This window comes from Opisthorchis viverrini, assembly GCF_000715545.1.
Source record: "Opisthorchis viverrini unplaced genomic scaffold opera_v5_126, whole genome shotgun sequence".
NCBI classification, from domain to species: domain Eukaryota; kingdom Metazoa; phylum Platyhelminthes; class Trematoda; order Opisthorchiida; family Opisthorchiidae; genus Opisthorchis; species Opisthorchis viverrini.
The window spans coordinates 78,437-89,828 of record NW_008751787.1 but is presented as its reverse complement, the minus strand read 5'-3'; the positions used below and the strand labels follow the sequence as shown (position 1 = coordinate 89,828).

General features: G+C 43.2%; 4 protein-coding genes across 4 annotated transcripts in view; 3 read left to right on the top strand and 1 right to left on the bottom strand.

Annotated features, from left to right (window-relative positions):
* Positions 1-5,131, top strand: part of T265_06351 (hypothetical protein) — a gene marked incomplete at both ends in the record, with an annotated part of 18,430 nt that extends 13,299 nt beyond the window's left edge. Inside the window, 2 exons of the mRNA XM_009171592.1 lie at positions 1,294-1,344; positions 4,841-5,131. Coding sequence (XP_009169856.1) covers positions 1,294-1,344; positions 4,841-5,131 — 342 coding nt within the window. The remainder of the gene's footprint in view (positions 1-1,293; positions 1,345-4,840) is intronic.
* A 73-nt stretch (positions 5,132-5,204) lies between these two features.
* On the top strand, positions 5,205-6,576 carry T265_06350 (hypothetical protein; the record flags this gene model as incomplete). Its single annotated transcript, XM_009171591.1, has 2 exons — positions 5,205-5,267; positions 6,286-6,576. The coding sequence occupies 2 exons, from the start codon at positions 5,205-5,207 to the stop codon at positions 6,574-6,576; spliced, it is 354 nt and encodes a 117-aa protein (XP_009169855.1).
* Positions 6,577-7,737: 1,161 nt separating this feature from the next.
* The window catches only part of T265_14005 (hypothetical protein), a gene marked incomplete at both ends in the record, with an annotated part of 52,400 nt that continues 48,745 nt past the window's right edge, over positions 7,738-11,392 (bottom strand). The window contains 2 exons of the mRNA XM_009171617.1: positions 7,738-8,384; positions 8,954-9,668. Of these exons, the coding sequence (XP_009169881.1) occupies positions 8,376-8,384; positions 8,954-9,668 (724 nt within the window). The remainder of the gene's footprint in view (positions 8,385-8,953; positions 9,669-11,392) is intronic.
* Positions 11,191-11,392, top strand: part of T265_06349 (hypothetical protein) — a gene marked incomplete at both ends in the record, with an annotated part of 48,693 nt that continues 48,491 nt past the window's right edge. The window contains one exon of the mRNA XM_009171590.1: positions 11,191-11,359. Coding sequence (XP_009169854.1) covers positions 11,191-11,359 — 169 coding nt within the window. The remainder of the gene's footprint in view (positions 11,360-11,392) is intronic.

The following is an 11,392-nucleotide window of genomic DNA, read 5'->3' as shown; positions in this document are numbered from 1 at the left end:
CGCATATTTTTGCGTCCCTTTGTATATATACGTTCACCCTATGGTCTTTGTAAAGTTAATTGCTTTTTAGACCATTAAACCTTGAATTAACCTTGAATTAAAAATTAACCTTGAATGTCATTAGTGTTCAGGCATCTCGTAGAAACACGATCGATGTTGATGGATGTTCACTAAGGGCCTATCAGAAAGTGCCAGTGTCAGAAAGCTCCTTTCAAATAGCGCGGGAGCGTTGTACCTTTCGCACTCGCACGCACTCGCTTGTTGCAATAGAGCTATTGTGTTCCTTGTTGGCAAGTTCTCTTCCTGGCACCAGGCACTGGAGTTAGAACAGCACCCAGATATTACACCGTTTAATATGCCATTTTGTGGGTGTTAAACGAGAATGCCATCCGGATCCAGCATGATCCAAGCAATATACACATTGCCAAAAAGATAGTTCGCTACAAGATTTACATTCTAATGATGCACTTCTCTACAAGAAACAAAGGGTCGTTTTAACTGAAGATACTTCGTTTCTAGGCCTGAAAACATGCAATATGGGGCCATTTAAACCCAGGACATCCTGCTTCCCTGTTACCGTTCCTGAATGTTCATCATGTCAGCTCTGTTACTTGGCGCTACTCTCAACTTCAGCGAAATCGCCCGCGGATTGGTGGCCTACCAATCCAAAAAAGGTAAATGAGAGCTACAGACCGGCTACTGAGACATTGGTACGTCGAGCACAGTCGGAGCAACGTCCAAATTCACAAAAGTATATAAGGTGGAGCAAGATTTGGGTAATCCAGGAACCACCGTTGAAAATGAGTGCCGTCCTTTTCTACATTCAGCGCTTAGTAACAATATTAGACTGCTCTCACTCAGCCGGATCTCCTAAAATATTTCATCCAATGGGTTGAATGAAGCAACAAAAGAACGTGAATAATAAGAGAGTCAAATTTTTAGAGATTTCCGGGCATTATGGCCAGATAATATTCTCCGGATCTCTTTCTCTCGATGGCTTGATCCCAAGAGGTTATCTTGTAGTTTTTCTGTCGTCAGAATATAGTGTTTTATAAATCACTGGATTGACTGTTGTAAAAATCGTGAAGTTCCGTTCAGTAGAAAGGAGATAACTGTTATTGGTTTCGTCAAAAAAGGTCCAAGTTCCACCTAAAGTGCAGTTTCGTTTTGGCCGCATGACAGCCTTGCCCGATAGTTTCAGCAAGATGGCAAGTAACTAGAATTCTGATTGTATGAAAGCTAACCCATTCCTACGTCGTCGCACCCAAATCCACCCTGTACTTTCTGCTTCAGGTACGACCAGTTGTCAAATCCGATCCTGAACGAATCACATCGGAAACCAGAGTAAGTGTTGTGTGAAACGGAGCCATCAGACCAGTTCAAATCTAAGCCACGAAAATAAAACTTAATAATAGGTAGTTGCTGGATTGGTAGAACTTACGTACCCATAACTCTCGTTGGAATAGTACTTCCCCAAACTACAGGAGGACTCAGGTTTTGCTCTTATCACAGCCCACATCAGCCTTGCACACCCTTGTCCGTTGTGAGATCTCAACTCCTGCTATCTAACTGGCAAGGTGAGCGTGTTACCACTTCTCCATCAGCCCCTGCTGGAAGCTCACCAGGCGTGTAGAATCTTTGGGGTTGAAAACCCCAAACAACCGGTATAATGCACTGCTGATGAGCTGTAATAAGAGTAGAACCCTATTCTAATGCTTCCCACGCCGGTGTGGACTGGCGACAGAAATGGAATAGGAACGGTGAGATGACCGTTGAAACGAGAGTAAAATAAGTTGCGACTGGTAACAGGGCGATTTAAGGCGCTGTCCTCTGGACAGAAAATCGGAGGAAACCTGGTAAATGGTGTTTTGGAGGCCTCTACCTCAGATCAGTACAAATTGAGAGATCGCAAAACTAAATTTGAGTGATCCACACAACCAAAACAAGGAGAGAGCAGGTTCTGCTAAGAAACATCACAATCGATTGGCCAGCGGTCATTTGAGCAGTCGAGATAAGACTCAATCGTTCATTATTGGTTTTCGAACGCACGGAAACCGTTCGTCTGAGCAACACTTTTAGAATTCCCATTCGGTACACAGACAAAGTTGGGTTAATGAATATGCTTTCGGCATGATCTTTTCAAGTCATATTTAACCCAACTAAATAAACGTGATGTACATGAAACAGGAACCCGAAGGAGAGTGCCGTCCTGACAACCTGTCAAGGAACAACTAGTGCAAGTCATCAGTTGGATGAATTGAGTTTGTCAGTTCATGCAGTGCTGTGAAGTTGTGTTCAGCACAGATTGTGTATGGGGGGAGTTGATCTGGACCATGGCAAGTCCAATATGTGAACGCATCGTTTTGTCGACAAAGATTCTGGCTGCATGGCGATAGATTTAGCCACTGCGATTGTGCGGTGCTGCAACGACCTGGGTTGCTTAACAGGCGCTTTGTAAGCAATAGGAATGTTTGGCTGTTAGTTGCTGCACGACTGAACTAGTTACCGTCCTTATAGTTCCAGAAGCTAGCCAGAGTGGATTATGTCCCTTCGTTCCTCGGACGGGGTGCTTCGTGGTGCGCCCAGTGTATCTAATCCATCTAGGCCCTGAATCAGAGGATTTTTTCGGTGATGATACTGAGCTCACATAAGGAATAGGAATTAACGTACTATCGTAATGCAACTGTGTAAAGGACGGCCCTTACCTAGATATGGTGCTGCATTTTTTGTTCGACGGAATCGGTTGTAAAGTACTAACTCTTCGTGCAATAGTTGGTACTTTCTGATCAAGTATCAGTCAAGCGATGATCAAATACGACGTTCATCATGCAATTCTGTAGGAGTTATTTTAAAGATGTTTTGCTGGGTTATGTGTCTGATGGAAAACTATCTGAATGGAAAACATTGCGTCCATCTACCCGCCAATTCTTATTCGATATGGCATTAAGGCTATGTATATTGTGCTCGTTGAACAAGATTCAGCTCGACATTTTCAACTAAGGGTGAAATTTTCTAGCTTCGTCCTACCCTGCGTAGTAATTACGTGAGACATACAAAGCTATTAGCAAATTTTGAAAAATTCCCAAAAAGGTCATTCACGAGGTCAATCACTGGATGAACTGCATGTCCTCACAAAGATTTCAACGAACACTCATCTATTTTTCTGAAGACCAAACAAGCTTTTCGTCCCAAGTAGCAAGCATGGGACAACATAACCTAGTCAGTCCGACTCATTTCTTGCGGACTATCGTCTTTTAAGCTTATTCTACCTTCCTTACTTGGTGATGTTTAAGAAAGAAACCATGCCGGTACGATTCAAAACAAAGCCATCCGCTGTCGCTAGATTTCTGTCTGAGTTAAACCAATGGACACTAGATACGATTCGACGCATGGTAGTTTTATGGCTATGGAGATCTCTTTGAAAGATCTACAAAAACAATGACCATTCATATGGAGTGATTGTAGAAACATGCCGAAGATGGGAACATAAGGGGGGACGTAATGTTTGTCGGTAATGTCGTACGACGACGGTGTGTTATATCCTGGTTGATTGGTGGTTATAGCTTGCACGCATAACCTTGCATAGGGCTGATTTTCACAATAAAAACACCTCTGCAGTGGCTTGTAACGGTATGGTCTCAACCGGAGTATGTGTTCAAGTTGTACAACGACGCGGAAACAAAGAGTCGAGAAACCTCTGATTTGGCGGAGGTATATGAGGGAGATTATGAAAAGTCTGGGTGTTGTTGATGTGACTTACCTTCCAGGATGAGGACCACGTGATCCCCCCGTGCATAGTTGGAGACGCAGTAAGATATGGCTGTCAATAAAAAACATGTCGTTCTTGTTGTCAGTTCTTATTGAGATTGTCTGAACGAGTGTTTGGAGGTGTAGGCACTTAGGAATGATTTTGCTAGACTAGTACTAAAACTTTTCCCTGTCCACTTTTATTCATTTCTTGACAAGAAGGCCATCAGGTAAATCATTGTTGTACGGCAGCAAAGTGTCAGTGTTGTGTGCTGATATTAAACTGTTGATGATGATGATGATGATGGAGCTGATAAACAGGACTCACTTTTTTAAGTCCTGTAGACGAGTGTTTGCAGCATGGGCCTGTTAAATTCCTCCAGGACTGCAAGTATTTCCCTTCGGAACAACGACACTTATTTGTTTGTGGTTAGAGTAGAGACTCAGAAGATGGATACTGCTGATGGTCTTCCACCACGATAAAACAGTATGATAATGCGCCTCGGCTCTTCGGCTCGGTGTGAAGTAGCTTTTTGAAGGAAATCTTCAGTGATACTACAAGGTCTTCTCGCCACACAAACTCTGCCTAGGTCAGCTCGTACTAGGAAGCTAAATAAATGGCCAAGTGACTGTCAATTATTCAATAAACCTGCCTGGAATTTTCCAGCAACAAAACTGAAGGTGAGCAAATGCAGACAATCGACCATGGCCTTTACTAATATTATGGGCTGCTAGTCAATATCTGCCTAGCGATAAACATATCTGAGAAAATCTACTGCTGGATTGGAGAGCCTTGTAGCTTTTTGAGTTCTGGGTAGCTTCAACGATAAGGACAGTTTTCGGATAGGCACCAAGTGTACAGATAGATGTCACCCAAATATCCGTGGAAACCTCCAACACACCTTCAACTATGCACCATATGCCAATGATGTATTACCCCAGCGGACCGTGTACATTGTACACTGTCGAAAAATACTGTTTCTTGGATCGCTTAATTTTTATAATCCAAGGACTATAACTAACTTTCTGGAAACCTAAATACTGAAATAAAATATAACGATTCACACCATTTTGTACATATGCGACTTCGCAGGCATGGCGAATCAAGCTAGAACAGCGTCGTCAAGAAGCTGAACTGCTTGCCGAATTGGAGGAGTCCATTCCCAGTCGCCTTATAACCACTCTGACCACGTTCTCTGACGCACAGCTTTACGCGGACCGCCGAACTCGAATAACCGCAGCCCTGCACTCTGCGGGGCTCTTGGATTCAGACTATGCGCGAACATTGTTGTCAGGAGTGCAACCAACTGTTCCACCACGCAAGGACAGTCAGACATGCGAACAGCTGAAACAGATGTTGAATCCGCAATCAGAGGATATCTGAAGCAACAAGAAACTCAAAGCCTTTCACTAGCACCTTCAGAAGATTGTGCATAAGGCCTACCATGAGCCCATTCATGGTTATGGAGAGTGACAATAGAGAAGTAACAATAATAAGCATATTTTCTGAAGTCACACTGGTGAACGCTGATTGAAAATTTCATGCACATTTGTGCGTACTAACAAGTAGCGTGATTAAATTGACGTTTTTTACTTCCATCGCACAAAGTACTACCGAAGTGCTCATCAAAATGACTACCTGACCCATTCTTTCGTGAAATGAACTAACATGGACAAATAAAACACACTGAAAGCACAGTCAATAACTGACTGTGGTGAAAATGTGCCGAAGTAACTCCCTTGAACTCCGTCTTCATTAGGACCGAAAAATGTAAGTGGGTTTTGTCCATATAGGCAGCAGGAGTGTCCGATCACATATCACATATTTGCAAGTTCATTTCGCAGAAGTGCTAATTACGGGAGGGTTAAACCAGCACACTTGGTAAATAGTGAAAGGACTTTGAACTGTTAGACCACTAGTTCGGCACGTAGATGGGAGCACTCCACTAGAAAAGGCCAAAATGCTTCTTCATTTTTGGGAGAAAACCGTTCGAGTTTACGGCAATTGTACTTTTGATTCTATCCTCCTATCTACTGCAAACCTAATACGTCATTTGCCGTAACACATAATGGCACTGGGTCTTTAAGAAGAAGTATGGAGCAGCAGACACCTACTGGCGTGAAGTAGTTTAGCATTAAGACATACGAAGCACTACATGAGACCGGTAACGTGCACATTCCGAATATCTGCCTAGCGATAAACATATCTGAGAAAATCTACTGCTGGATTGGAGAGCCTTGTAGCTTTTTGAGTTCTGGGTAGCTTCAACGATAAGGACAGTTTTCGGATAGGCACCAAGTGTACAGATAGATGTCACCCAAATATCCGTGGAAACCTCCAACACACCTTCAACTATGCACCATATGCCAATGATGTATTACCCCAGCGGACCGTGTACATTGTACACTGTCGAAAAATACTGTTTCTTGGATCGCTTAATTTTTATAATCCAAGGACTATAACTAACTTTCTGGAAACCTAAATACTGAAATAAAATATAACGATTCACACCATTTTGTACATATGCGACTTCGCAGGCATGGCGAATCAAGCTAGAACAGCGTCGTCAAGAAGCTGAACTGCTTGCCGAATTGGAGGAGTCCATTCCCAGTCGCCTTATAACCACTCTGACCACGTTCTCTGACGCACAGCTTTACGCGGACCGCCGAACTCGAATAACCGCAGCCCTGCACTCTGCGGGGCTCTTGGATTCAGACTATGCGCGAACATTGTTGTCAGGAGTGCAACCAACTGTTCCACCACGCAAGGACAGTCAGACATGCGAACAGCTGAAACAGATGTTGAATCCGCAATCAGAGGATATCTGAAGCAACAAGAAACTCAAAGCCTTTCACTAGCACCTTCAGAAGATTGTGCATAAGGCCTACCATGAGCCCATTCATGGTTATGGAGAGTGACAATAGAGAAGTAACAATAATAAGCATATTTTCTGAAGTCACACTGGTGAACGCTGATTGAAAATTTCATGCACATTTGTGCGTACTAACAAGTAGCGTGATTAAATTGACGTTTTTTACTTCCATCGCACAAAGTACTACCGAAGTGCTCATCAAAATGACTACCTGACCCATTCTTTCGTGAAATGAACTAACATGGACAAATAAAACACACTGAAAGCACAGTCAATAACTGACTGTGGTGAAAATGTGCCGAAGTAACTCCCTTGAACTCCGTCTTCATTAGGACCGAAAAATGTAAGTGGGTTTTGTCCATATAGGCAGCAGGAGTGTCCGATCACATATCACATATTTGCAAGTTCATTTCGCAGAAGTGCTAATTACGGGAGGGTTAAACCAGCACACTTGGTAAATAGTGAAAGGACTTTGAACTGTTAGACCACTAGTTCGGCACGTAGATGGGAGCACTCCACTAGAAAAGGCCAAAATGCTTCTTCATTTTTGGGAGAAAACCGTTCGAGTTTACGGCAATTGTACTTTTGATTCTATCCTCCTATCTACTGCAAACCTAATACGTCATTTGCCGTAACACATAATGGCACTGGGTCTTTAAGAAGAAGTATGGAGCAGCAGACACCTACTGGCGTGAAGTAGTTTAGCATTAAGACATACGAAGCACTACATGAGACCGGTAACGTGCACATTCCGGTTTTCAGAGATACTTCACGCACAACACTGGTGCTTCAGCAAAAGGGGACTATGTGTTTCCTTGACTTGTATCGTGAATGGAAAAGTAGGATCTTGAGTTTTTTTATCATTTTGGGGATGATCTGTTATTATCCGGATCGTCATCGTCAAACCTTGTGGCATGTGATCAAGTCTCACTTTAACCTACGGGGCAAACTCAGAGTTGGAATGGGCTCTTAACCATAAGGGACCGAGAAGTTAGCATTAGTTTAAGCAGTACTATTGCGGCATACCAGAAATGCTACTTATCTCGTCATGTGGTTCAGCTATCAGGGCATTCTTAGTCTAAGGGAGAACTCTCCAAAGAGTTATACTCATGCTCCTGTGTATTACTTTTTCAAGACAAACATCCCACAGAGGACGTCAGGTACCTGGCTGTTAACAAAAGCGTAACATAGATAAACCAAAAAAGTCTGTGCAAATAATCGAGGATAAACATACAGCAGCCGGGAATTCACATATTTTATTGAATGCATTATTAACAGGGTGCATACATTCTTTAAGTGGTAAGCCCTGAGCACGGACTTATCAACATGTGAGTCAACATCGCACAACTCTTCGGTGAAACTGGCAGTGAAGTTGCCCATCACTTCAAAGGGCGGGTGAGTTTTTTGTCCTTCAGGAGCAGACAGCAAGTAAAAAACGACCCAATTGATGTATCACATCTCTGAGAAGCAAATTTTAACTAAAAAAATCGAAAGTGCCAGAACGGTTGAACGTAATAAAACTAATTTATATCTGTTATAAAGTTTCAAAGAAGTAGTGGGGTGAAGTGGAAGCTCAAATCGGGAAATAAAACTAAGCTCACGGGTTTTTCTGTAGATAATTATCAACTGTTTTCTGACATTCAACAATTAAGTTGAGTGAATCTGTGTTAACCGCTGTATTGACATGCTTCAGGAACTTGTTAATCGCAATCCGATTCGCCTGAGCACAGCACAGATATCTTCCTCTTGTGTCGGTCAGCGTACCTAGGGACACAAAGGAGATCTCATAAATTTGGGCATACAAAGTGAAGAGAAGTGGTACGGAGGCTTCTTAGTCACGAAACACTAAATTTATATAATGAAGTAGATCAAACGAAAACAACTCATTTGCACACCAATTTGGTTTCGACGGGTCCAGATGAATCTCTCGTTTCAAGCAACTGAATATGCTGCACCAGGCCACCTCAGTTTTCAGCTGGTACAATATTGGAGATTCTTCGCACGGTAATTCTTTAACGTTCCACGACCGGTTTCGCCCTTTTTTAGGCTCATCAGTTAGGTGCAGTCTCCCATTTGCACGGAATTAGCGAAGTGCACTCCGTCGCCTACCGATTTGTTTTCGGCGGGGGTTCACTTGGAGGAGTGCAGTGTGTAACCACTGTTTGCAGTTTTCTTCAAACACATACTGATAAATTGATGAGTAAGGCAAAGATTAAATGACATGATGAGGAAAATCATGATTGTTTAGGCTTCGCATCAACTAAGCCCCATCACTACTGTTCACAGACTGTGGGTAGTTTGAATAGGTAAAACTACCTCAGACTAAGTCTCACCTTGCTTCTCGTAGAATGCGCTGGAGATGGTTCCATCAATTTGCGTTGTTTCAACTGTTGTTTGGCCATCTCGTGAACTGACTTCGAACCTGCTTTCGTTTGCGAGATGTTTTTGGTTTTAATTAAGCCCTGCTCTTGCAGTCTTTCGAACCCCGCCCCCTGGGCTGTACATTTCGGATCCATCTGACGGGCTTTTTGGGATAAACCTATTGAACTAAAAGACGTGCAATGGCTATGTAGCGTTGATTGTCTTTCCACATAGTTCGAAGGCACAGAGCCTCTTCGACTAGCACATCGGGATACACTGAGAGAAGAAGATTTTGATAATGGTGCCGAATGATGAATAGACGCGCGTGAGTGGCGGGTTCCTTTCCATCGTAGGTTGTTTGCACAGTTGCATTCTTCCAGTCGTGGGGTTTTCAAATCTCTTTGGATGTTTCCGGTCGAATGGCCGGATCTGTCCACGGTGTTTGGAGTAGCCGACTGGGCTCGAAAGTAGACGGCTCCTCCCAAAATACTGTCCACCGTGTCTCCGTTATCCTTCACTCGTGTTTTGCGGCCAACGGCAGATGTTACTTTACCCACAACCGACGATACAGTCTGTCCAACTCTGTACGGTGCGCCTGGATAAGGATTGCTTGGACCACTTCTAGGATGTGCCTGGTTCCAGGGCGTCCGGAGGCTGCCTGTCCCTGAACCTGCAAGGTGGTAGCCACTGCAGTATGCGGATAAAAAAAGTATGGTTTACATTTTCGCCTGTCAGCAAAATGGTTTTAGTTTAGTTAGGTCTATCAGTTACAAATCACGTACCAAGGACACGTTCGTATTGGAGATGACGACTTCATCTGTGAAAAGCTTTAGGTTCAGTTTTCTGACTGTATACAGGAAAACAATGAAGCGCTGCCACAGACTGACCTACTGAGTAGGTTATCTTGCTTGGTGACAAAACTTTTGCAAAAGAATTTCCAAGCCCATCATCAACCACCCCGTTTTGGCTTCTAGTTTCTCTCTTATGTAGAGTTATTGCCGCCATTGCACGTTCATTGCGTAACACTAGAATAGTTGCTCCTGAAAATGATGAGAGCTCTTAGCGTGTAAGCGGTCGTACTGTTCATTGGGCTGAAAGAATTGGATGCAGACGGTTCACTAACAATCGCGGTTTCTGATCACCTTAATCACGTTCTGCGGATACTTGGGCAAATCCAGTCATAAAGAAATCCGAATGTGAAGTGACTCATAAGGCCAAGTAAATTATCATCTAGTCAGGTGTCCAGATCAACGACAGGTTCAAATAGCAGCGGGTGGTCACGGAACGCTTTCTGCACTTTCAACAGTCTGTATGCATCGTCTGGAGAGTTGAAGATTCTCAGATAAACTTATTTGATAAGTTGTATCATACAACACTTACGGAAGACGAGTAAGTAACTTCCGCCACCTTTCAGTAGGGCAGGTGATCTTGAAAGGATACCGCTAAAATTACGTGATATTCCGAAAATCCCCATTTAAAAAAAGGAAGAAGATGGGTTGACGAACATATCCTCGGCAAGGTCTTCTCATCACTAAGCCTAATGCTAGCCGACATTTTGAAAAGTAAAGTAAATAAAGTAAGTAAGTAAAGTAAGAAAGTAAGTAAGTTCTTGGCCAGCCTAGAGGCAGCTATGAAATCCGCTGAACTGGATGAGAATGCTCAACAACAACTCCTTCAAACTGTTGTACTGGCCATCACACGAAACAAAACTCTCAACCTTCTCTCAAACAAGGAAAGGGAAGCATTAGAAAATTTGAAGAAAGATGAAACCATCATCATTCTACCTGCGGACAAAGGACGGATGACCGTTATCATGGACAAATCGGACTACGTAGACAAAGCAAAAGCTCTGCTCAACGACACTACCACGTATCGCCGTCTGGAGGATGATCAAACTAAAAAACTTGCGAACAAAATCAACAAGAGCCCGAAGCGACTGAAGGACCTCCAAAAGATCACAACCGAAGAATATTGGCGAATGAGAGCCAGAGAATCCAATACCCCACGCTTCTACGGACTCCCGAAAGTACACAAAGAGACCACACCCCTAAGGCCAATTGTGTCACTCCCAGGCACACCAACCTACAACTTTGAAAATGAACTAAGGAGAAAGGTCAAGTATCTCATCAATGAATCGTAGCACTCAATCAAAAAAACACAACAGTTCTTGGATAAACTAAAGAATGTGACAATAGAAGAGGACGAAACAATGGTCTTATTTGATGTCAGCTCACTGTTCACATCAGTGGACCTTCACTCCGCAAAGACAACAGTCGCTGAACTACTGGACAGTCATGGACCTCCCAGTGGATCTCTAAGGAAGGAAGACATATGTGAATTGCTCAGCCTCTGTTTGACCACGTACTTCGAATTCAACGGTGAATACTACGAACAATTGAAAGGAGCACCAA